Source organism: Panicum virgatum, chromosome 2N (assembly GCF_016808335.1).
Source record: "Panicum virgatum strain AP13 chromosome 2N, P.virgatum_v5, whole genome shotgun sequence".
NCBI classification, from domain to species: domain Eukaryota; kingdom Viridiplantae; phylum Streptophyta; class Magnoliopsida; order Poales; family Poaceae; genus Panicum; species Panicum virgatum.
This window is the reverse complement of record NC_053146.1, coordinates 66,900,254-66,924,128: the sequence shown is the minus strand read 5'-3', so window position 1 is coordinate 66,924,128 and position 23,875 is coordinate 66,900,254. Positions and strand designations below refer to the sequence as shown.

The 23,875-nt window shown below is 48.8% G+C and overlaps 5 protein-coding genes and 1 long non-coding RNA gene across 6 annotated transcripts; 4 read left to right on the top strand and 2 right to left on the bottom strand.

The window, feature by feature from the left end:
- Positions 1 to 1,633: 1,633 nt before the first annotated feature.
- Positions 1,634 to 3,195, top strand: LOC120659019 (peroxidase 2-like). Its single transcript, XM_039937100.1, has one exon. It carries the CDS (start codon positions 1,706 to 1,708, stop codon positions 2,846 to 2,848), a length of 1,143 nt encoding a protein of 380 aa, XP_039793034.1. The 5' UTR covers positions 1,634 to 1,705; the 3' UTR covers positions 2,849 to 3,195.
- A 411-nt stretch (positions 3,196 to 3,606) lies between these two features.
- Positions 3,607 to 3,954, bottom strand: LOC120662949 (peroxidase 73-like). Its single transcript, XM_039941991.1, has one exon. The coding sequence runs from the start codon at positions 3,952 to 3,954 to the stop codon at positions 3,607 to 3,609; it is 348 nt and encodes a 115-aa protein (XP_039797925.1).
- A 7,248-nt stretch (positions 3,955 to 11,202) lies between these two features.
- LOC120661972 (peroxidase 2-like) lies at positions 11,203 to 12,714 on the top strand. Its single transcript, XM_039941006.1, has 2 exons — positions 11,203 to 11,631; positions 11,763 to 12,714. The coding sequence occupies exons 1-2, from the start codon at positions 11,284 to 11,286 to the stop codon at positions 12,510 to 12,512; spliced, it is 1,098 nt and encodes a 365-aa protein (XP_039796940.1). The 5' UTR covers positions 11,203 to 11,283; the 3' UTR covers positions 12,513 to 12,714.
- An 895-nt stretch (positions 12,715 to 13,609) lies between these two features.
- On the top strand, positions 13,610 to 19,471 carry LOC120662948 (peroxidase 2-like). Its single transcript, XM_039941990.1, has 5 exons — positions 13,610 to 13,691; positions 15,277 to 15,848; positions 15,948 to 15,983; positions 17,027 to 17,033; positions 18,720 to 19,471. Exons 1-5 carry the CDS (start codon positions 13,610 to 13,612, stop codon positions 19,469 to 19,471), a joined length of 1,449 nt encoding a protein of 482 aa, XP_039797924.1.
- Positions 19,472 to 20,069: 598 nt separating this feature from the next.
- On the top strand, positions 20,070 to 20,900 carry LOC120659018. Its single transcript, XR_005668907.1, has 2 exons — positions 20,070 to 20,463; positions 20,532 to 20,900. It is a non-coding gene; the product is annotated as an uncharacterized LOC120659018 (long non-coding RNA).
- Positions 20,901 to 21,546: 646 nt separating this feature from the next.
- On the bottom strand, positions 21,547 to 23,073 carry LOC120659017 (peroxidase 2-like). Its single transcript, XM_039937099.1, has 2 exons — positions 22,687 to 23,073; positions 21,547 to 22,588 (listed from the first exon to the last, which is right to left on the bottom strand). Exons 1-2 carry the CDS (start codon positions 22,990 to 22,992, stop codon positions 21,824 to 21,826), a joined length of 1,071 nt encoding a protein of 356 aa, XP_039793033.1. The 5' UTR covers positions 22,993 to 23,073; the 3' UTR covers positions 21,547 to 21,823.
- Positions 23,074 to 23,875: the final 802 nt, after the last annotated feature.

Below are 23,875 nucleotides of genomic sequence, written 5' to 3'. Positions count from 1 at the left end.
CTCCTCCTGAGCGGAGGTCGTGGCTCCGTGAGTGTGTTCCCCTGCGCATAAAAGCCTGTGTACTCCTCCTGTAAATCAGAGCCGAGTCTAGCTTAATAAAGAGCCAACATACAGAGCATTCGTCGCTCGGGGCGTTCGTCGCCAAATCCTTGTGTACTGTTCATCTTCCTCCTCCCGACGCCGCGTGTTCTCGAGCGACAGCCGGCGTCCGTGAGCGAGTGAGGCAGATCGAGAGTGAGCTAGGGGCCCAACAGGCCCGCGAGGCCGCCGGCGCGGGCGGTGTGCGAGACTGCCGGCGTGGCCGCAGGCGCTCGAGGTGAGCACCGCGCGAGGCCATCGGCGCGGCCGTCGCGGCCACAAGCGCTCCAGATGAGCAAGGCCGCCAGAGCAGCTGCCGGGCGAGCGCTGCGCGAGGTTGTCGGCGCGGCCATGGTGGCTGCGAGCACTCGAGGTGCGCGAGCCCGCCGGAGCGGCCGCTGGGCGGATGGCGCGAGGCCGTCACCGCGGTCGCTGTGGCCGCAGGTACTCGAGATGGATGAGGCCGCGAGGCCGGCGGCGAAGAGTGCAGCGGGATATGGCCTCTGCCTCCTCCAGGGATGAGATACGAGGAAGAAGATGGCGGAGAATGCTAAACAAATATTTACATGCGGGGTCCACACTGGTTTAGAAAACTGTGTTATAGCACAACCGTTGGACAGGTTACCTATACTTCTTACTATATCCTACATGGATACTGGTATAGAGAGCAAGCTCTGTTTATTGTTGCGGGTGCCTGAACAAAACCTCTAGAGCTAGCGGACAATCAAGCGCGTGTGCCGCGTGGCGAATTTTTTAAGGAATTCAAGCTCAACGACGACTAGATGAATAATGACGATGAGAGTAGACGTGCGTGCATGTTGGCATGTTGCATGAGCTAGCTGCCCGGCGCGGGTCAGCTGCTTGAGCTGTACGTGACTACCTAAACTAGCTAGCTTTTCTCGATCGAGTGCGTCCGTGTCGCTAGCTAGCTACCTGCTTCATGCATGCACGCGCCGCCGCAACTTGGCAGAAAAGTCAGAGTTGTAGACCCGGTCCGGGTGTGTGTGTATGGGGATGGAATTGTAATTGTACATCTCTAAATTCCCCTCGGTGGTGAGTTAGTTACCATCCAACGTCTATTTTGCACACAACACGTGTAGCTTTTCTGTGCCGTTTCTGAAGGTGAACAACTGAGCATGCGTAAGTTCAGTTCAGAGTACGCTCAGGCTCAGTTGTATTCTACATCAAAATTGCAAAGTCTATCATCATCAAAGCCTCATCGTGAGCCAGTGAATCAATCAGAGGGTGGTGCCACTGCCACGTGCAGCAATCAGAACGCGTGCGCCGCGCGGCGAGCTTAACAACGCCCAACTGCCCAACTTGATGGGACGAATTAGCATCGCCGGTCAGCTGCTTGAGCTGTACGTGCGCAATTCCTTCCTTCCGGTGGAATTTCGTTCGCGTCCATGGTTAGCTAACATGCGCCGCCGCAAAGCACGGAGACACTAGTGGCCATACGCCCATGCCATGCCACACTTCCTCTTCCTTCCTGTCCGGGGGACCTATAAATTGCACCCCAGGACAAGCACACTACTGCACACACCACCGACTTGAGAGCAAGAACTAAACCTAGCAGAGCTAATAAGGCTAGCTAGCAAGCCGATCGAGCAAAAGAGATCGATCGGCCATGGCTGCCGCCGCTGCTAAGAAGCTTGGCATCCTCGTCGCCTTGCTCGCGCTCCTCGTCGGGCCGTCGGCGGGCCTGCTGGGCATCGGCATCAGCATCGGCAGCGGCACCGACTGCACCGTCTTCGTGGGTTGGCCGCTCCCCGTGATCCTGCGCTCCCTCATCTGCGGGCTCCTGGGCCAACCCTACACTCCTCCGATCTGGAGGGACGAGCCCACAGGCGCAGGGCTCAGCGTCGGCTACTACAACAACCCTCGCAACACCGACGCCTACTGCCCCGGCGCGGAGACGGCCGTGAGGAATGCCGTGGAGAAGGCCATCTACCAGCAGGGGCGCGGCATCGGCGCCGGCCTCATCCGTCTCTTCTTCCACGACGCCTTCGTCCGGGGGTGCGACGCTTCCGTTCTCCTCAGGACCACGGCCCTTGCGGGCACCAACACGGAGATGGAGGGGCCCCCCAACAAGGACAGCCTGCGCGGGTTCGATGTGATCGACGCGGCCAAGGAGGCCACCAAGGCCGCCTGCGGCAACAGGGTCTCGTGCGCCGACATCCTCGCCTTCGCCGCGCGCGACGCGTCCGACATCCTCAGCGGCGGCAACATCCGCTACCCCGTGCCGGCGGGGCGCTACGACGGCCGCGAGTCCTTCGCCAAGGAGACCGGCCAGCTGCCCGGCCCGGACTCCTCCCTCCAGGAGCTCCAGATGATGTTCGCCGCCCAGGGCCTAAGCACCGCCGACATGGTGACGCTCTCCGGCGCGCACAGCATCGGCCAAGCCCGTTGCCTCTTCTTCACCGGCCGCCTTGCGGCCATGGACTCCGACTACGCCAGGCGGCTGAACACGGCCTGCAACGGCACCGGCAGCCCCAACAACAGGGTGGACCAGGACCCCGTGTCCGCCACCGTGCTGGACAACCAGTACTACAAGAACATCGACAAGTTCGTGCTGTTCGGGTCGGACGCCGTGCTCGTCTCGTCCCCGGAGACCAAACAGCAGGTGGACGTTAACAAAGCCAATCTGACGAGCAGGTGGGAGAGCGACTTCGCGGCGGCCATGGTGAAGATGGGCAACATCGGGGTCAAGACGGCTCTCGTCCCCAGCGAAACCGAGATCAGGGAGGTATGCTGGAGAGTCAACGCTTAGCCCCTGGCCCCGGTCGTGTGTAGCTGCTGCATGCATGCATGTGAATGAGGATATGCATGCATACAGATTGTTTCTCGATCAGTAGTACCATGATCTGTTGATGTTTTTTGTTTTTTTTTCATACTATACTACAACTGTGTTCATCACTACTTTGTTATTGCATATATATATATATATATCATCATCATGTAATTCTTTTTGCTGTAAGCTGACTTGCTTTAATCTACTTTGGCTTGCTAGCTAGCTTCTCCAAAACTTTACCTTGTGGCTTATTTAATTTTGCTGCCGGGTATTTCGATTCATTGGTTAACGACATGGAAATAAACTTTATTCGTCTTGGTGGTTCATTTTGGTCCCTATATAAAAATTATAATGAGGCAAAAGTTCAACGCGTAACTCTTAGCATGAGTTTACTTTGGGGACGACCAAAAGTACTGCAAGCTAGGCAAGTCAGTGGGAAAATGGATCCAGAAGAGAGGGGGCCAAGCTAATAATAGAAGAAGCTCAAAACTCAGTCGAAACATAGCTAGTTCAAATATTTGGTTCACTTGTTGCGGGGAATCTATTATCTTATTATTTGGCCAACAAACGGAACCTCCACGTTCGCTTTCAAAAGCTAGAAAATCCCACGTTAATCAGAGAAAAAAAATTAAAATTACCCACCATTGCCATTATGTTAAATATTAATCCAAAATACCCTTAAATATAAATAAATATAACCCATCTTTGGCATTAGATAAATAATTAAATCCAAACATTTAAAACGCAAGATTTTGACAAGAATCAGGTTCGGTTTCTGAAGGATCCTTTCGGTTGATTGCACGAACAAGCAGCTGCAGGCACAGATGGATGTGGCTCACCTCGACGAAGCAGTCGTGGAAGAAGAGCCTGAGCGTGGCCGGGACCGTGACGAAGGTCTCCTTGACCTTCTTGGCCACCACCGCCCGCACGATCGCCTCGACGTCCGGGCACGTCGACCGGTAGTAGTCCGGGGACAGCTTCGCCTCGCCGGATGGAGGCAGCATTGCTGACACCACCAGGGCCAGCGCTACGACGGCGAGCAAGTTCCCGCATCTTCTGATCCGTTTCTCCATGGGCTTCTGCATTGGAGCTCAATCCTATGTGTTGCGTGTGCTCTGAAGGGAAGAAGACACTGATTAGTGAAGTGACTAGCTTGGAGGGCTCTGCAAATGGAGACATGATTGCTTTGGTACGCTACGAGCTACCCTTACACATAAATAAATATAACACACCATTACCATTTAATAAATACTTAAATCCAAAACATAACAACTTTGGTATATGCTACGAGTTATGAATACCAAATAGAGAGGAAAAGATAAGAAATAGAATTATGTGATATATTTAGTGTTGTAGCGTCTTAAAAGAGAGAAAAAAAATCCCAAAGGGAATGCCATGAGAGCTCCAACGCCCATCCATGTCAAAGAGGAATATGTCGATTCATGAGGCGACGCCGGAGGATGATGAGCAGCAGCAATGAAATTAAAGCCGCAGCCATGGGCATCCATTGTGATGACGATGACTCTCCAACCTCAGCAAGAATCATGAGTTCATCATCTAAATACCAAGCACATAGACGTGCAGTAGAAGCACGGCCTCAAAAGTCTCGACCTTCGACCGCAGCACTGCTGTATATGTAAATGCACCTATTGTCTCAAATGGACTTAAGGAGCATTAACAGATCGAGAATCTGCTGCCATGGAGATGAGCATACTTCTAAAGTCTGAGCGCTGAGTTCATCGGCATCAAAGGAGCAACACCATGTTGGTGGGTCATGGACTCAAACTATATTGCACACACCATTACACCAAGCGCGACATGTTGGCCTACAGGTCCAAAGACATCGCGAGAATGATAGTTTAGTGGAGGGCAAGCAACAATATGAAAATAGTTGTGCAAATGATCTCCATCTTCACTCTCAGAGCTTATAAATTACTCACATTAATCGAATAAATAGAAATTACCCACTACCATTATGATAAATATTAATGTAAAATATCTTACAAAATTAATCTAAAATATCATTCATCTATGTACAAATTAGAAACATATACTATTAATTAAAAAATTAAATAATAAATAATTATTCAATTAGACTAGAAGGCAAATAAAAATATTTATATGAAGAATAGTAGTGAAACTTAATCAAGCAAGATCTTGTTATTTGGCCAACAAAAGGAGTCTCCATGATTGCTCAAGGTCTAGAAATTACCATGTTAATTATAGAAATTTGAAAAAAAATAACAACCACTGTTTTATATGGGTATGATTGAGATTGATTTGTGATATGATGGCAACATAGATTATCATGTATATTTTAACGGAGTCATGATAGAATATCCTATTCATTAGATATAGCGAGATAGATTATGTACATGTTTGAGTTCACCAGAACTCCAGGAGATACTGTATATTTGAATGGATCAAAATAGAAAATTCTATGTATTAGATATAACGAGATAGATCATGTCATGTATTTGAATTGACCAGGACTCCAGGAGATATAACAAAACATCAAACATGATAAATGATTACTTTACCATGTCAAACACTAGGTAATCATGAATCGTGATGCAAAGCAAGCAGATCATAACAGCAGGAAGAGCTTCCAAGGCCGGGTTCCCATGGGTCATGCAGAGAGACGCGGTTGCCATTATCCGTGCGGATCGCATCATATCAAATTTGCAGCTGCGGAAGTTGTACCAGGCAGCCAGCTCAGGCTTAAGAGGAGCAAACCATCACCCTCAAGAACTCCGGGAAGCTAACGTAGTAGCCACCTATCTATTATCTTATTATTTGGCCAAGAAACAGAGTCTCCACGTTCGCTCTCAAGGCCTAAAAATTCTCACGTTAATCGGAGAAAATAAGAGAAACTAAAATTACCCAACACTACCATTACAATAATATTAGTCCAAAATACCCATATATCAATCTATAAATTACACACCATTGATATTAAGTTTAATAATGAAAAAAAATTATATCCAACACCCAGACCTAAGCAAGAAGGTACCTGCGGCGCCATATGACTCCATGCCCGTCCACCCCTGATGATTGGTCAGCCTACATGCAACTAGCGATTAGGCAACAACCATTAGGGCATAGCTGAGGTAGATTATAATTTGGGCGGGCAGCCGCCGTCGGCAAAATCCGAGCCTCCGAACTGCTCAGCGTGAGCGGGGGCTCGGCATGGTGGCAACACTCAAGGCCTGCCGCCGGCTCTCGGCTGTGCCACGACGTCAGTTTGTTTGCAGCATGCCAGCACCAATAATGACGGCAAGGCATGGGCTCAACTGCACAAGGGAGATTACACAAGTATAAGGTATTGACGGGGACGAACTGTGTCTAGATGATATTGATAAATGATGATCAAAACCACATGTTAATAAATCCATGTAAATGATAGATTGCTGATCAATATTACCCGTTGATATATTGCAACAGGCGGTTGAAGGTCTTATTTCCAAGCAAAGTGTTACCCAGTTGATTTTGCCAGACGAAACAATGTCAGCTATGGATATTTTCAGCATGTGGAAGAAGTGGATTGTTATCCCAATATTTGTGACTATGGCATCGGCTGAAAGAAGTTTTTCAATGTTGCAGTTGTTGGAGAACCCATTTGAGATTTTGAGCTCTATAATTTCTCAGTGAAGGTTAAATATTTTGCCAAAATTATGCATTGACAAGAAATTAATAGTTGAGGTTGGATATTGACGTCATCATCAACAACAGCTTCACATCGAAAACTATTTGAAGAAACTTTTAAGGTAATAATATAGTGTTTGCTATATATACATATTATGTTTATCCTGTGTTCATCGAGGCTATCTCATATATTATACATAATGATACTCATTTTATATTATAAATACTATTATTTTCATTTAGGATAAACTCATAGGTAGGGACGTATTATTAAAGAGTACCAAAGGGAATGGATAAAACAAGAAGAGAATTTGAATTAAGAGGAGAAAAGGATTTTAGGTGGGAACAAAATTATGGAAAAAAGATGACCTAGAATTTGCTTGGAAATTCAAACAGACATACAATAAAAAAAAGTAATACTCTCTCTCTCTCGGGTTCCTAAACAAGTCCATTTGAGTTTGATGGGAGAAGGCCGAAGAGAGCGCGCCAATGCGGAGAAACACACGTCCCTCCAAGGGAAGCATGTTGTGGTGGAAATGGGTGTGCACACATCGTGTAGACTGGCAAGCTCGACAAAAAATGTGATCTCGCTTTCACTCCAATTAGACAGGAAGCCTATGCTGAACCGTGGATAGACAACACCAAGTTGTCCTGTCCCGTGATCGATAGGAATCCAATATCAGGGATGACAGGGATAACTAGGTGGATTCGAAATAGATGAAGGAGAAGTTGGATTAGGGAGGAGGTACGCCATTATTCTCCCCCTCGGGGTTTAAGCCGGGCTCAAGGCCAAACACAAATAAACGCACGCTTACATATCTCAAGGCTAACACACACTACTACTCAGAGTGGTATTGGCCTAGAACTACCGCCGCACACCGCCTTGATGAGTGTCAAGTGCGGATGCGATTTATAATAGCATCCTATATTGGCCTTTGGAGAAATGACATCTTGCTTTCAGTTATATATTTTTTATATAATTTAATTAATATTAAGAATTTAATTATATTATAAATAAAATTTTATATATTTTCATCATAATAAAAACTAAAGATAAATAAAATGATTGCTGTCATATCATTATTTAGAGGAGATTAATAAATATAGATAATGATAGTAGAGTCATAGCAAGCAAAATTATTATGCTAGCAAAGCTAAATTTCAATTCTTTTTAACAATTTGGCACACTATGCAATAAAAAAGATGACGACATTGAGAAAAAAAATAAATTTACGAACAATAATTAGATGTAAAAGTGCAAGATATATTTCTAATATCAATACTAGCCGCGCAAATGCACGGGCTGCCTCCCTAGTTAATCAAATATCCTTCCAGCGCTGGTACTAAAAGAAAAGTGCTTCTAATGTTGAAGATACTGAAGCTGGGTGTCGGGCCTTCAAATAAACACGCACCGTTAGTTCTCCATCTGCTGAAAGCTCGGTGGTGTCGGGCCTTCAAATAGGGAAATGGGCTCTTCTTCTGGACCAAAGAAAAGAAGCGACTTGTTTCACCACCCACACCCAACCCACCAAGAGAGAGCCAGCAAAATGGGCTTTTTCCTTCGGTCAGAGCATCGATGGGCCGCTCAGCTCTTGAACACGTCGACACGAGAATGAAACCGGCACGCGTACGGAATTTCTAAATATCACCCCGCTAATTATTTGTTAGTTTAATTTCACCCTGATTTGAACGGGCAGAATGCTTATTTATTTCTGGAACAAGCAAAAAAAATGCTCTTCCTTTACTAAGAGAGTAAAGAGTGGCTTGACTAGCACCAACTTCTCTAGCCCCGCTGCAGTTAGGGTTGAAAACAGTCGGAATTGGTGGGGATAATCTCTTTACCATTTTCACTTTTACATTTTAATACGAAAACGATATCAAAAACGAACAAGTCGAACACGAATACGAATACGGACTCACGGTATTTCGAAAACGAACCAATTCAAACGGAAATGTGTCGAAAGCGAACGGTCTACGAAAAGACAAAACGGAAACACCGACCCACTATGATCGTATCGTATCCAATCATCCGACAAACTTGACATGCATACACGAAAACACTAGATAAATAATAATAGCACAAGTATTTGTAAACATTGAAAGTTCTTTTCGGACTTAAACTCACGGCAGCAACACACGCAACCCGCTCAAACTCGGACTGGGCTTGGCAGGATTGGACTTGCGCCTAGCTGGACTTGACTGACCCTCAACTGCATATGAGCCATAAAGGTTATAACCAATTTGGGCCGTCCAGCCCAACTTCTCTCTTGCAAGTCACAAACTCGCGACCGCGCCCACTCAAAAAAAAAAAAAAACTCGCGACCGCGCCGCCGTCCGTAGTGTGGGCAACCGAAGGAGGCTCCCACGGCGCCCACGGCGAGCCTCCGCTCGGCGCAGGGCAAGGCTTCGTGCGGGCAATGGCGAGTGGGAGACAAGGGGGGCGGGGCCGGCGGCCATCGCAGGGAGGATCGGAGGAGGGGCCGTCTCAGGGAGGTTCGGAGGAGGGGCCGGCGGCCTGGCTGGTGGCCTGGCGGCGCCCGAGAGGCGGCTCGCAAGGGACAGGGACTGGAGGCTAGAGGGAGGCGGGGGGGGGGGGGCGTGGGGTACTAGGGTGAGCAGGTCGTTTACCCTAGATCGATTTGGGCTAGGCCGTCAAGGCCTCAAGGGACGCGGAATTGGGCTGTAAAAAAACAGGATATTCTGAATTTGTGAAAACGGGATATTCCGATCAAATACGGGATATACGGAAATGATCGGGATACAGAGCAAACCATTTTTGACCCGTTTTCGAATTTGACATCCCGTATTTCGTATTGATTTCGAATTTGTCCGAAAATATGAAAATACGAAAAACGAGCCGGTAAAATATAGAAATCGAAGCGGAACAGAACGGGATTTACCCCGACCGTTTTCAACCCTAGCTGCAGTACCAGGGAGCTTCACGCGGAGGTACCTCATCAGCTCCTGCGGGTGCGGCATCAAGGCCAAGCCCGCGGGTGATCCGGAAGGCCCACAGTGACAGCACGATCGAGGCCGAAAGATGGTCGATCGGAGACTTGGTATTCTCTTGAAAAAAAAAAGATGGGAATAAGCTCTGAGCATTGCATCTCCAAGAGTAAAGACTGTACTGTACTAGTGGTAGGTAGCACCATCGTCACCTGTGGTCCTGTGCATGCAGAAGGCAAGATACGACTACGTGAGGCAGACAGGCAGTAGAGCTCTGACACACGGCAAGACCAAGACTTGCAGTGCACATGTGCATCTCCAGCCATGCCCTTCCATCCTCTAACCTGTTTAGTGTTTAGAGCTAGCTAGCCAAGTTGCCCGAATGCCATCGATTTCGTCTGTCTGCCTAACAAAAGTAGTATTTTTAGAAAATGGAACATGTTGCATTTCGTCTGTTTAGAATATATATGGAACATGTTGTACTAACATGCTAGCTTAGCTAGTGCACAAGAGATCAACAACTTGTGGCATTTAGAAAAGAAATAAATGGAACTCCACTTCGCAATTGGCGTGGAACACACTTTGCTAGGTGTGTGTAACGTTGTTAATTTGCCCCTTAAAAATAAAGAAGTTATCAATTTTCCAGAACAATATATGTGTGTATAATTAAATTGATATATATATATATTCAGTAAAATTACAGCTACGCAACAACGAACTCCAAGCAATACGCGCGCGCGCGTGTGTGAAAAGAAAGCATGTAAAAAGAAAGCTAGCTAGCAAAATTAGCTTCACAATTTATGTGCCAGCAGAGAATTAGTTATATACTTAACAAGGTAAACACACGGTTATCACTATGACAATTATTTGTTGGGATAACATATATTTAACAGGCACACGTAGCAATATGATACAAATCTAGCAAAGTGTGTTAATTAGTTTCATGCAATATGGAGTTAAATTTATTTTTCTATAAATTTGGCAAGTTGCACTAACATGTTATTAAGCCTGTACCTTTACATGCACCAATTTCGTTAGCTCCATCGCATCCTGGCCGTACCGAGGAAACCCAAGGCAAAGCTTTTAGAAAACAATCGTCCTCTCTTGTCCCACGAAACGGATCTTCTTCCCTCCAACTGACAAAAAAATCTTTAGGGGTGTTTAGTTGGTGAAAAAATTTGGCAAATTTTTTTTGCTCACCATTTAGGAGTGGTAAATGTAGACTAATAATAAAACTAATTACGGATCTCGTCTAGAAATCGCAAGATGAATCTAATAAGGGTAATTAGAGAATAATTAATATATGATTAGCAGATAGTTACTGTAGCATCACTGTTGTAAATCATAAATTAAATAGGCTTATTAAATTCGTCTCGTAATTTACAGCCCATCCACGTGGAAAGTTTCGTCGGGCGTCGTAGGGCATCGTAAGACAGTGTCGTTTAATTTCTTAGAAAAACTTCCTATATTCTAGAAATAGTTTTGCAGCACAAAAATGTACTAAAACTAAAAAAGAATTCCACCGTCAAATCAGAATCCTCCGGAGCCAGTCAAACTTCCTAGATTGGATTTGGTCAGCTGCGGCGGTCCCTACGCCGACTTCGATGAAATTCGCGTCCTCTCTCCATCGCAACGTGCGATCGTGCACTGTGTCCAGCAATTAAGCCTTGGACGACACTGGACAGCACCCCGGCCGGGAGCTAGCTATAAATTGGACACGTAGCTAGCCCGTGGAGGAGAGCACACACAGTTTACATTGGCGCAAGCAAGAAACCAACAGCTTGTAGCTAGCTAGTTCTAGCAGACCGAGCGAGCAAATTAAGATGGCTGCTAAGCTTGGCGCCCTGCTGATGAGCATCGTCACCTTGCTTGCGTTCCTCGGGTCCGTGGAGTGCCAGGGCTCCGGCGGCATCCTTTGCCTGGGTGGTTGGCTTCGTCCGGTCTCATCAGTCCTGGGTCGCCTGGGCTGTCCCGGAGGCCTGATGCCGAGCCCTAAAATTTACAAGGGACCAATTCCTGCACCCTCAGGGGCAGGTCTCAGGGTCGGCTACTACACCTCGTGCCCCAACGCGGAAGACATTGTGAGGCAGGTCGTGAGAGACGCCGTCCGCAAAGAACCCGGCATCGGCGCAGGGCTCATTCGTCTCTTCTTCCACGACTGTTTCGTTCGGGTACAAATTTTCTCTTCCAGCATATATACCACAAGTTTGATTATTTACAAAATGTACCTGTGTTTTGATGAATTTCTAGCCAAAATATACCCAAAAAACTATGCTCATAAATATACATTACTATTCTTCAGGGGTGTGATGCTTCCGTTCTCCTCGTGAACTCGAGCGGCTCCAGCGACCCGTCAGAGATGTTGGGCCCACCCAACAGAGAGAGCCTTCGCGGCTTCGGCGTGATCGACAGGGCCAAGGCGGCGCTCGAGGCGGCCTGCCCCAACGTCGTGTCGTGCGCGGACATCGTCGCCTTCGCCGCCCGCGACGCGTCCTCCTTCCTCAGCAACGGCAGGGTCAACTTCACCATGCCCGCCGGCCGCCTCGACGGGCGCGTGTCCCTCGCCTCCGAGACCACCAACTTCCTGCCGGGGCCCTTCTCCGACCTCGAGACGCTCAAGACCAGATTCGCCGCCAAGGGCCTCGACACCAAGGACATGGTCACTCTCTCCGGCGCGCACACCATCGGCCACGCCCGCTGCATGTTCGTCTCCACCGGCCGTCCCGGCATGAACGCCACCCTCGCCGGAGAGCTGAGCCAGAGGTGCGGCGGCGGCGGCGGTAACGCCACGGTGGACCTAGACTACAAGACTCCCTACGCCCTGGACAGCCAGTACTTCCAGAACGTGAAGGACGGTTCCGTGCTGCTGGACTCGGACGCCGCGCTCAACGCCACGGAAACGGCGGCGCTGGTGGGTACCTACGCCGCCGATGTGGGGAGCAGGTGGGAGATGGAGTTCGCCGCGGCGATGGTGAAGATGGGCAACATCGAGGTGAAGACCCGCCCCGGCGCGGACGCCGAGATCAGGAAGAAGTGCTCGATTTACAACTAGCTACCATTCGGTTGGTGGTTGGGACGATATGATGCTCCTCATAAATAATAATTAATATAATCCTGCTAGATCCTCCCCATATTGCTGGCTTTAGCTGGATCAGGAATTTCTCACTCTAGCTGGTGGCTGCTGCTAGGTGAAAGGCAAACTCGCTAAAGTAAGCTCCTGTTGTCCCCAACGATGGGAACGGGGTGCTTTTTTTTAAAAAAAAACAATGGTTTACTTCAAAAAAAAAACAATGGGAAAGGAGTCTGTACCGGTCCAAGCAATGAGAAGAAACCACTGCTAATTTTGACTGCAAGAGTGATTGCCAACAGTTATCCAACCACACCTAGCAGTCCATGTACAATTGCTTTCGTTTCCGTGGCGGCCGTTCATTTCTGAAAGCAGCAGCAGTCCATGTTGGCATGGATCCTTTCGAATCGGAACAGTAGGCTGTAGCTCCGGCCCATATTTTCTTTTCAGGCCCACTGAGTGTTTTTCTGATGGACCGCAGTTGCTGTGTCTGTCGGCCTGCTGCACCATATTTTCTGATGGACCGCAGGACCTCAGGGGACTCCATTGCGGTCCAAATTAACTGAAATTTTTTCCTCTTTTTTTGTCCTTTTTTCTGCTTTCGAACGGGATGATGCGGAAGAATATAGATCAGCTAGCTGGATCCAACCTCCATTCAGTTTAGTTTCATTCATGTGTATTATTGTGCTAAACCAATCGAAATTCCATAACGAACCCGTATTTCTGACCGTGCACTTTAATTTGGATTCCAAAGTGGCCTTGACACACAACCTGTCAGTGTAAGTACCAAATACTTGATGCATGCGTTGGCCGAGCATGTCTGCATGTACATGTTATCATGTATATAAGCAATGCCTAATAAACTAGCAGCAAGAAGTCAACCGTCCCGTCCGAGTAGATCTCACTCACCTACTAGCCATGTTCTCTATGGGTTGACTCGCACGGCTCACAACGTGCACGCTCCAGAAAACAACCCACTCCACTCCGAGCCGGGCCGGGGCTATAAGACGGGCTCCACCTAGCTACTACCCCGGCTCTTCGTTCTCTCTCTAGCCAGCGAGTCAAAGCAACAAGCAAGAAGGATGATGGCCGCTACGCTCGCTGTCCTCATCACCGTGCTCGCGTTGCTCGGCTCCGTGTCATGCCAAGCCGGCTACAGAGGTGGTAACCACTACCGGAAACTTTGATTTTGCCGTGTGCACCATAGTTTGCCGTGTGCAAATTCACGGACACACGGCAAACATGATTTTTACCGAGTGTGCTCAAGAAAACACACAGCAAAACCAAAACACACGGCAAAGAAATACTTTGCCGTGTGTGTTTTTTGTGACACACGGCAAAGTCATGGTTTGCCGTGTGTTTTTTTTTCACACGGCAAAGCAGTAAATTTTTTTTTGTCTTCTCACTTTGAAACTGTTTCTACTCTTCACATACAACATGTGGCACTCCATGTTAAAATTTGATACATTTTTGTACTTATTTGTTATATTTAACTAATTAATTGTATTTCAAGTAATTTTCGAATCAAGTCAAATTTGAGCCGCAAGTGATTCAAATAATAGAATAAAATGAGTGAAAAATGATACTCATGTTATTTAACCTAGTTTGAGGCCTTACCTATTAAATGAAAAGAAATTTCGAACATCTTGTGCAGAAAATACGACCATGAACGTGTGTCCGAATGATTTTAAAATTTTAAAAAAAGCAAATGAAGTCTAAAAATTATGAGATTTGGCAATATCTCATGATATCATGTGTGGAGGCTATGGTAAAAATTTGAGTGGATTTCAAAATTTTATCATGTACGATGCTTACAAATAAAAATATCTGCGAAGAAGAATAAGAGAGTTGAGAAGGATGCAGTAAGGTTTGGAGTAAAAGTTACGATCGAATTTGGATTTGACTTCAAATTTTTTTCTATTACCAATATACAATTTAAATTACATCACGTAAAATTTTAGTTATTTTTCGAAGACATTTAATAATTTTATTTTATTTTTGCAATTAAATAATTAATTTGAATTTGAGCTTGAAACACATTAGATTATATATTTTTTCTCATAGAATCATCAAATACGAATTGTTGAGTCACTTTGCCAAGGTAAAAATTGTGACAAAGTTATACAAATATAAAATATTAGAACAAATTGAATGGTACAAAAATTGAAGTTAAAATAAAGTGTTTCGAATGCTTTGCCGTGTGCCAGATCAAGGACACACGGCAAAACAAGTGTTTGCCGTGTGCCAGATCAAGGCACACGACAAACAAACAATATTTTGTAAATGACCTCAGATAGAAAAACTACCAAAATAAAAGTTATAGATCTCGAAAAATTATGAAACTTTGTAGTTGACAATTTTTTAATTTGAATTCGTTTAGGTCCTCAAACAAATAATATACTCTCGGTTTAGTATAATATGTGGGGGAAAAAATGGAGTATAGACACAAGTGACTGTGTGGTGTAGTGGTAGAGAATGTTACACGTGAGGGAGAGGTCGTGAGTTTGAATCTTGCCGGCTGCGTGGTGTGCGAAAAATGTTACAACTTGCAATTTAGATGGAACCGGTGTGTGGCTGGCAGATGGGGTCCTCCCTGAATTAAATCTTTTTGTTTTCTATTTTTTAAATCGATTTTCTGAAAACTTCTTTGCCGAGTGCTTTTTAGCACTCGGCAAACTATTTGTCGTGTGCCCAATAAATGGCACACGGCAAAAGATCTTTTTTATCGATACCTGTTTACCGTGTGCAGTTTGCCGTGTGAAAAAAGCATTTGCCATGTGTTTTTGGCACACGACGAACAGCCGGACTCCCGTAGTGAACCCATCCCCAGCGCCACAGCCACAACCACCAGCGTACCCGCCGACGAATCTGAGCCCGCCACCATTTGTGTCTCCACAGCCACCCACCTATCCTTCGATGAGTCCAAGTTCACCACCACCTGTGAATGTGATCCCACAACCATCCATCGATCCTCCGACGAGTCAGCCACCTACGAGTCCGAGCCTACCACCACCACCACCTAGAATCCTAAAGCCACCCACCTATCCTCCGACGAGTTCGAGCCCACCACCAACTACATCTCCACAGCCACCTACTTATCCTCCGCCGAGCCCAAGCCCACCACCACCTCTGCCTTCACCTCCTCCTCCACCCAACTCAGATGATGCAGGAAAGAAGAAGAAGCTCGAGGTCGGATACTACGACAACAGATGTGGGCCTCACGTGGACGTGGAGGCAATCGTGAGGAAGCACGTGAGTAGCTTCGATGCCGGCATGAAAGCCAGGCTTATTCGCCTCTTCTTCCACGACTGCTTTGTCCGTGTAAGACCTCGACGTACCTCGATCAAGCTAGCCATTCCTTGTCTTGTTAAGCATTGCTAGTAACCACTAATGATGGCGCTGTGATGTGTGGCGGTTCAGGGTTGCGATGCTTCCATTCAAGAAAACCCGCATACAGTGCCCCTACATCGCCTCAATTTTAAGCTACAAACAACTGCCTCCAGGCTTAAAGAGTGGAGTAGGAACTTGCTCTCTGAAACGAAACTGCAGCCGCATATGGCCCTGGATGTAATTCTACAGTTGGACAAAGCACCAGAAAATAGAGTTTTGACACCTGATGAACTCGAGCTCCGCAAAAAGCTAAAGCAGAGAGTGCTTGGCCTTTCGGTCCTTGAAAGAGCTCGCAAGCGGCAGGCCTCCAGAATAACGAACATCAAACTGGGCGATGCGAATACTAAATATTTTCATCTCAAGGTCAACTCGCGTAGAAGAAAAAAATTTATCCACAAACTTTGGCGGGGGAATGTTTCACAAACTAAGATGGAAGTAGCCGAGGAGCACTTCTAGAGTATCATGAGCACTCCACCGTTGCGGCGGGTGGATCTCAACTGGCCAGAGCTGAACTTCCAACACCATGATTTGGCGTCACTTGTGGAACCTTTCACGGAAGAGGAGCTCCACAAAATAGTCAAACACATGCCTTCTGACAAGGCACCGGGGCCGGATGGATTCACAGGAGCCTTCTTTTAAAGTTGTTGGCCGATCATTAAGGGGGATTTTTTGTGTGTAGTGCAACGCTTCTACAATCATCGCACAAATAGCCTAGCGCTACTGAACTCAGCCAATGTAGTCTTGATACCCAAGAAAGAAGGGGCTGAATCTATTGGAGATTACTACCCGATAAGCTTGATTCACGGCATCGCGAAGCTCATATCAAAATTGTTGGCTGCCCGACTACAACCTTACATGAATGCGATAGTGTCAACCAATCAAAGTGCCTTCATCAAGTCGAGGGCAATACATGATAACTTCATGTACGTGAGAAACATTGCAAGGGGCTTCCATCGCTCTAATATACCAGCTTTGCTTTTCAAGCTTGACATTGCCAAGGCTTTTGACACTGTGCGTTGGGATTACCTACTGGATCTAATGCGCCGCCAAGGTTTTCCGCAGAAATCGTGTGACTGGTTGTTGTCCGTTTGGGCCTCTTCGTCCTCTAGAGTGATAGTCAATGGAGTGCCGGGGCCGCCAATTCAGCATGGGAGGGGATTGAGACAGGGCGATCCTCTCTCGCCGATGCTTTTTGCGATAGCAATTGATCCTTTGGTAAATGTGCTCAGGAAAGCCACGGAGAATGGTCGTCTTTCCAAACTTCGCGGACGACATGCGCGCCTTCGGATCTCCCTATATGCTGATGATGCTGCGGTATTTGTTGCACCGACAGAAACTGATGTCGGGACGCTAAAAGACATTCTCCACCGCTTCGGCTTGGCAACAGGAATGGTCACAAATGTTGAGAAGTGCACAGTTGCAACAATTCGCTGTGCGGGAGTTGACCTCGAGAGGGTACTGGCAACTTTTCCTGCAAAACGGGTTGCATTCCCCTTCAAGTACCTTGGGCTGCCGCTGACCATTCACAGGCTACGACGAGTTGATTTCCAACCACTCATCGACAAGGTGGCTGGGAGATTGAGCTCCTGGCAAGGGCGCCTGCTAAGCATTGCGGGATGTAACACGCTAGTCAAGGCAGTGCTCTCCTCTCAACCAATCTATTTCCTAACTGCGCTCAGGGCTTCTGATGAGGTGTTCGAGGAAATCGACTCAAGGCGCAGAAGATTCCTTTGGGCTGGCCTTGAAAGGATTTCAGGAGGCAAATGTAAGGTCAATTGGCGTAGATGCAATAGGCCGACTAAGCTAGGAGGGCTTGGGATCCTTGACCTCAGGAAGTTTGCGCGGGAACTACGAATTCGCTGGCTTTGGCACTATTGGAAGAGTGACAACAAGCCCTGGGTAGGAACGGAAATCCCATGCGACGAAATTGACCGATAATTGTTTAATGCGTCCACCACAATCACTATTGGGGATGGAAGTAAGGCCCATCTCTAGCAGTCAGCGTGGCTGGAAGGCCAAGCACCAAAAGACTTGGCTCCTAACTTGTTTGCCTCTAGTAAAAAAAAGAGCTTATCAGTTAGAGCTACGATTCAGGATAACTCTTGGGTGTGGCACATCAGGATTCCATTGCTCGCCTCTCAGCAGCATTTTGTGGAGTTTGTCAACCTTTGGACACGGCTGCAATCTGTTGAGTTACGTCCGGGGGTGCCGGATCAAATTGTGTGGAAGCTAAGTGCAAACGGAGAATACTCCGCCAAATCAGCGTACATGGCTCAATTTTTGGGTGCCATGGACATGAATCTGGATCAGTTGATATGGAAAGCGTGGGCGCCACCAAAATGTAAGATATTCGCTTGGCTAGCCTACCAGAACCGGTTGTGGACTGCAGATCGGCTTGAACGGAGGGGGTGGCCGAACCAGAAGAAGTGTCCGCTATGTAGACATACGGACGAATCAGCTCTGCATTTATTTGCGCAATGTCATTACACCAGACGTCTTTGGACCGAGATTGGGGCCAGTGTACCTACGGCAACCGCAAATATGGCTTCATGGGATACCTGCGATAGCACATCCCAATGGTGGAAGGTGGCAAGTGCTTCGACTGAACTGTCACCTAAGACGATGCGATCGCTTTTGTTGCTCATTTCTTGGGAAATTTGGAATGAGAGGAATGGAAGAATCTTCCGACACAAAGAGTCCTCAGTCCTAACGTTGCTTGCAAAAATTAAGGAGGAAGCCCGTGCCTGGCGCTTTGGCATTAGCTAAATGTCTGAGTGATTTATGGCCTGGAGATTAGAGTAGCTCTCATCTTTTTTTTCTTTTTTGGCATACCCAACTTCCCGAGCATGCGCGGCTACGAGGTGATCGACGCGGCCAAGGCGGAGCTGGAGGCGGAATGCCCCGGCACGGTCTCGTGCGCGGATGTCGTGGCCTTCGCCGCCCGCGACGCGTCCTACTTCCTCAGCGGCGGCGGCGTCGACTACTTCGCCATGCCCGCCGGCCGCTACGACGGGAACGTGTCCCTCGCCAGCGAGACCCTGCCGAACCTGCCGCCGCCGTTCGCCGGCCTCCAGCAGCTCGAGGAGATGTTCGCCGACAAGGGCCTCGACGCCTTCGACATGGTGACGCTCTCCGGCGCGCACAGCATCGGGCGCTCGCACTGCTCCTCCTTCCGCCGCGACCGCCTCGATCTCCCGCCCGGCTCAACCACCTCCGACATGGACCCGGCGTTCGCCGCCGAGCTGCGGGCTAACTGCTCGTCGGCAGGCGGCGCCGACAACACGGTGGTGCAGGACCAGGAGACCCCCGACGAGCTGGACAACCAGTACTACCAGAACGTGCTCGACCGCAAGGTCCTCTTCACGTCGGACGCCGCGCTCACCTCGAAGAAGGACGACATGACGAGCTACCTGGTGCGCGTCTACGCGATGTATCCGTGGCTGTGGCAGCAGAAGTACGCGGAGGCCATGGTGAAGATGGGCGGCATCGAGGTCAAGACGGCCGCCACCGGTGAGATCAGGAGGGCGTGCCGCGTCGTCAACAGCAGGCCGTGATCGGCCGGCCGGTCGTGCGCGTGCCTACTACTACTGATCAAATTCTCTGACCCTGTTGTTTTATCTATTTTTTTGTCACCTAATTCTGATTCATTCTTTTTGTTGCTCTCTTGTGCTGTAATAATAGTATTATAGGTTAATTATTGTTTCTGCGGTGTTATAGTCAGATCTTGGAATCATATCCTGACAGCTACTCCATGTGTCTGCATCGGTCAGGCTAAAATAAAGCAGACTATACTATCGGTGAGTAGTATGACGAGGTGGTAGCGCCTGTACAAAACAACTAAAGATCAGCATGACGGAGCGTTTGGCGAGACTGTTCCTCATCAGCCTGAATGCGTTGCCGAATATAGTTAGTCAGTCAAAACATTATACTCGTTCCATCGAGGCATCATCTTCATTCGCTCTAACACTACTACAGAATTCATCATCGCAAACACTTTATCACCGCCGGTTTGATTTGAACCGGCGGTGGTAGACTATCACCGCCGATTCTAATTGGACCTTATCGTGTTACAACCCGACGGTGATGCCTTCCCCATCTATTTTCTCCCTCTCCCACCCCCTCTTCCTCTCCCACTCCTCTCCTTAGATTTTTTCATGCGTCCTATTTCCCCACTGATGCCCCCCAGAACCTTCTTCTCCTGTCATCCCCATCTCCGACCCCCTGCCCCCCTTCTCCTTCCCGTCCCCGTCGGCGCGCGCAGCAATGGAGGCGCGCGCAGCGGCAGCGGCGGCGTGGGCTCGGCAGTGCGAGTTGCGGCTGCGGCGGCGTGGGCTGCGGGGGCGTGCGGCAGCAACTTGGGCGCGCAGCTGCCGGCGAGCGGGGGCGCTGCTCCCCTCACCCTCTCCAGCAGCGAGGGCCGCTACTGCGGGCGGGGCTACGGCAAGTGGAGCTATGGCGGCTGCCGCGCGGGCTGCTACTGGCACTTGCGTCTCCCTCCGTTCCTCCCCTGAATTGCTTCCTTGTCCGGTTCTGATTCGGAATTCAGGTCAGGATCTCTCGATTTGGATTTGGCTATGGACAAAAGAGTTCTGGTTTACTGAATTTTGTGTGCAGGCATGACCTTTGCTCCAATCAATCCGCTACCCGGCGGCGCGCGGAGGGCGAGCGCGCGGTGGAGCGGTGGCGCTGCATCAGAGCAGCGGCAGCGGCGCACGAAGCACCAAGAGGAGCATATTTTTTTCAATTTTTTTATTTGTGACGGGGCAACACCGCCGGTTCTAGAACCGGTGGTGATGGTTTGTACTATCACCGCCGGGTCTGGAACAGTTGGTGATGGCTTTCTTCGTCACCATCGAATTAAATCCAACACCTCCCCAAATCGGTGGTGATGACTATTTTCAACCGGCGGTGATAGAGGGTGCTGGAGTAGTGTAAATGTATGATAAGCAGAGACGTGAATGCCATTATTACAAAACCAGACTATGTAGGATGTAAGGAAATCTAATTTTTTTACAAAATGGACCTCTATTTCTCAAACCCTTTTTAGGCGGAAAGGTCGGGCAGCCCCATGTTGGGGTAAAAAAAAAACCCCTCGCTGTGCTCGCCGTGAGACTTGGTCCTCTTAGGCATGGGCCAAGGTTCGTGGGGTTTTTCTACTAGTAGTGAATTCCCCCTGTTGGGGTAAAAAAATCTCACTGTGCTCGCCGCGAGGCTTGGCTCTCTCGAGCATGAGTCAGGGTTTCTCTACTGGGCAACGGTGGGATCCGTTTCACACTCCCGGTAGAGTTTTTTTAGACAAAAAGAGTCTGGTAGGCCGTAGGCCCATGTTTCCATGGGCTCATATGATGGGTAGGAAAACTTCTCATCCCAAAAACATCACCTGTTGGGCCTAAGAACATGCCTTGAAATCCCTTCTTTGTTGGATCACCATTTTTTTTGTGAGTACATATCGGGAACTTGGCGCCACCTAGATGCCAATTAACTATTTGAGCTGAGCTCATGGCATGCAAGTATAAACACAGGCAGAAATTTTTTTGTTAGCCTGTACTGATAACAAATTAATAATTTGAAAATACAGGTAGTAAGCTCACGAGTCAAGACATGCTAGTGACACATATGAGCTCTGAACTTCTGAATTAGTAAATATCAATACTATCGTTCCATTACTTTCTGGAATCTCAAGTGGTAGTACAATCAAATTTGCAGCATATAAATTCAACAAAATAATGAAGCAACATTGGTGGGGAAATGGTAGAGAATAACAGAACTGAAATGGAAATAATGAAAAAAAAGGAAATATCACAGTGAAGCAACATTAGACGCGTAGTGTTCTCTCGATCTCACACGTACGTCAAGTTCGAACCCTCGGTCATCTCACGGGTTTATAGTTCTGACCATCAGCCGGACTAGTATGGCTTGTTGACGAAGCCGCACATCTTCCTGATCTCCCCATTGGCGGCGGTCTTGACCTCGACGCCGCCCATCTTCACCATGGCCTGCCCGAACTTGTACTTCCACAGCTTCGGAGAGAGGGCGGCTGCGTACACCAGTGGAATCGTCTCGTTCGACTTGAGGAGCGCGGCGTCGGATTTGAAGAGCACCTTGTGGTTGATCACGTTCATGTAGTACTGGCTGTCCAGCTGGTCGGGGGTCTTGTAGTCCTGCGCCACCGTGTTGTCTGCGCCGGTCGGCGACGTGCAGTTAGCCTGGAGCTCGGCGGCGAACGCCGGGTCCATGTCCGAGGTGTTGCTGGGCGGGAGGCGGTCGGAGAAGGACGAGCAGTGGGAGCGGCCGATGCTGTGCGCGCCGGAGAGCGCGACCATGTCGACGGCGTCGAGCCCCTTGGCGGCGAACATGGCCTTGAGGCGCGGGACGTCGGCGAAGGGCGGGGGCAGGTTGGGCAGGGTCTCGTTGGCGAGGGACACGGTGCCGTCGTAGCGGCCCGCGGGCATGGTGAAGTTGATCGCGTAGCCGCTGAGGAAGTAGCTGGCGTCGCGGCCGGCAAAGGCGACGATGTCGGCGCAGGACACGACGCCCGGGCACGTCGCCTCGAGCGTGGTCTTCGCCGCGTCGATGACCCCGAATCCGCGCAGGCTCAGGTTCGGGATGCCCAGCATCTCCGGCTGCGGGTTGGCGTCCGTCGGCTGGAGCAGAACGGAGGCGTCGCACCCCTAGACGTCGCGATGCATGTCGCGTGTTGTCAGTTGGAGAAGCGCTATGATGCAATGCAAAACGCCGCCGTACATGAAGCGGGCCGTGATGAACTTACCCGGACGAAGCAGTCGTGGAAGAAGAGGCGGACGAGCCCAGCTTTGATGCCGTCGTTGGCGCCGCGCACGGCCTCCCTGACGATGCCTTCGGCTCCGGGGCACTTGTCGTCGTAGTATCCGACCCTCAGGCCAGCGGTAGGAGGAGGGCTTGGTCCGGTGGGTGTGGGTGGGCTGGGTGCCGGAGGATAAGTGGGTGTCGGAGGAGTGGGATTGCCGCCGCCATAGCCATAGCCGCCGTAGCCCGCTTGGCACGACACGGAGCCGAGCAGCGCGAGTACGGTGAAGACGGCGAGCTTAGCGGCCATCGCTGCTTAGCTTCGTGCACTCTGCCAAGAGTGTCTTGTGTGTGCTCGAGTGTTAATCCACTCGAGAGACAGAGCTAGAGAGGCAGGGACTGCTGGGGATGAAGACGAGTTGCTGGTGATGCATGTCCATTTATAGCCCGGCACGGCGAGGAAGAAGGCGCCGCTGACTGCTGTGATCAGAATGTTTTGGAGCGCACGTCGCCGTGCGTCGCGGTGCAAGTCAATGCGGGACATGGCGGCAACTCAAGCAACGCGCCGCGGCAGAGTTGACCTGCTGCTAATGTTGCCCCGATTAATTAAATTAAAGGCATATTAAGCACGGTGACGCTGGTGGTTCTGCGCGCGAGAGTACACAATTGACTCGTCGAATAAGGTACAATGTTTCCAGCTGCAAATAGACAGCTAGTGAGTGTCGCAGATGATAATTTTGATACATATATAAATGCAGCTGTAACCTTATTATTATCTACAATTTGATTAAATTTATTATTAGATATTTAGATGCAGCTATCGGGCGAGCTTTTGTTCAGATCTTCAGGATGTCTTTCCGTTCACCAGACTGCGGCTTGCAGTACAAAATTGTCAATATTGTTGGCGGTCGGTTTCCCGTCAAAATTATTGTTGCTGTCGGCGCGTACGTGTATCCATACATGCGTCCATGTATCTACTCCGATCTAGCTAGCGTCTGTTGTGTCATCGATCTAGATTAACGTAACCTATGAACAAATGACCAAAGAATGTCAACTACTTTTGAGCTGTGATGCACCGTACCTCAGCATGTTCCAATCGACGATTGGCTTTCTGAGCCGTGCTGCCCGAATTTTTTTAGCTCCTGCTCCCTCCACTCTCTATTGATAATCCTATTTCACTTTAACACAATCGA

What these genes read in the sequence shown, in the direction of transcription:
- LOC120659019 (XM_039937100.1), top strand. Translation starts at nt 1,706, where the DNA reads ATGGCTGCCGCCGCTGCTAAGAAGCTTGGCATCCTCGTCGCCTTGCTC.
- LOC120662949 (XM_039941991.1), bottom strand. Translation starts at nt 3,954, where the DNA reads ATGCAGAAGCCCATGGAGAAACGGATCAGAAGATGCGGGAACTTGCTC.
- LOC120661972 (XM_039941006.1), top strand. Translation starts at nt 11,284, where the DNA reads ATGGCTGCTAAGCTTGGCGCCCTGCTGATGAGCATCGTCACCTTGCTT. An exon ending in TCCACGACTGTTTCGTTCGG is followed by an intron (nt 11,632 to 11,762) that starts GTACAAATTTTC and finishes ACTATTCTTCAG; the next exon opens with GGGTGTGATGCTTCCGTTCT.
- LOC120662948 (XM_039941990.1), top strand. Translation starts at nt 13,610, where the DNA reads ATGATGGCCGCTACGCTCGCTGTCCTCATCACCGTGCTCGCGTTGCTC. An exon ending in CCAAGCCGGCTACAGAGGTG is followed by an intron (nt 13,692 to 15,276) that starts GTAACCACTACC and finishes TACCGTGTGCAG; the next exon opens with TTTGCCGTGTGAAAAAAGCA. An exon ending in TCCACGACTGCTTTGTCCGT is followed by an intron (nt 15,849 to 15,947) that starts GTAAGACCTCGA and finishes GTGGCGGTTCAG; the next exon opens with GGTTGCGATGCTTCCATTCA.
- LOC120659017 (XM_039937099.1), bottom strand. Translation starts at nt 22,992, where the DNA reads ATGGCCGCTAAGCTCGCCGTCTTCACCGTACTCGCGCTGCTCGGCTCC. An exon ending in TCCACGACTGCTTCGTCCGG is followed by an intron (nt 22,589 to 22,686) that starts GTAAGTTCATCA and finishes CGCGACGTCTAG; the next exon opens with GGGTGCGACGCCTCCGTTCT.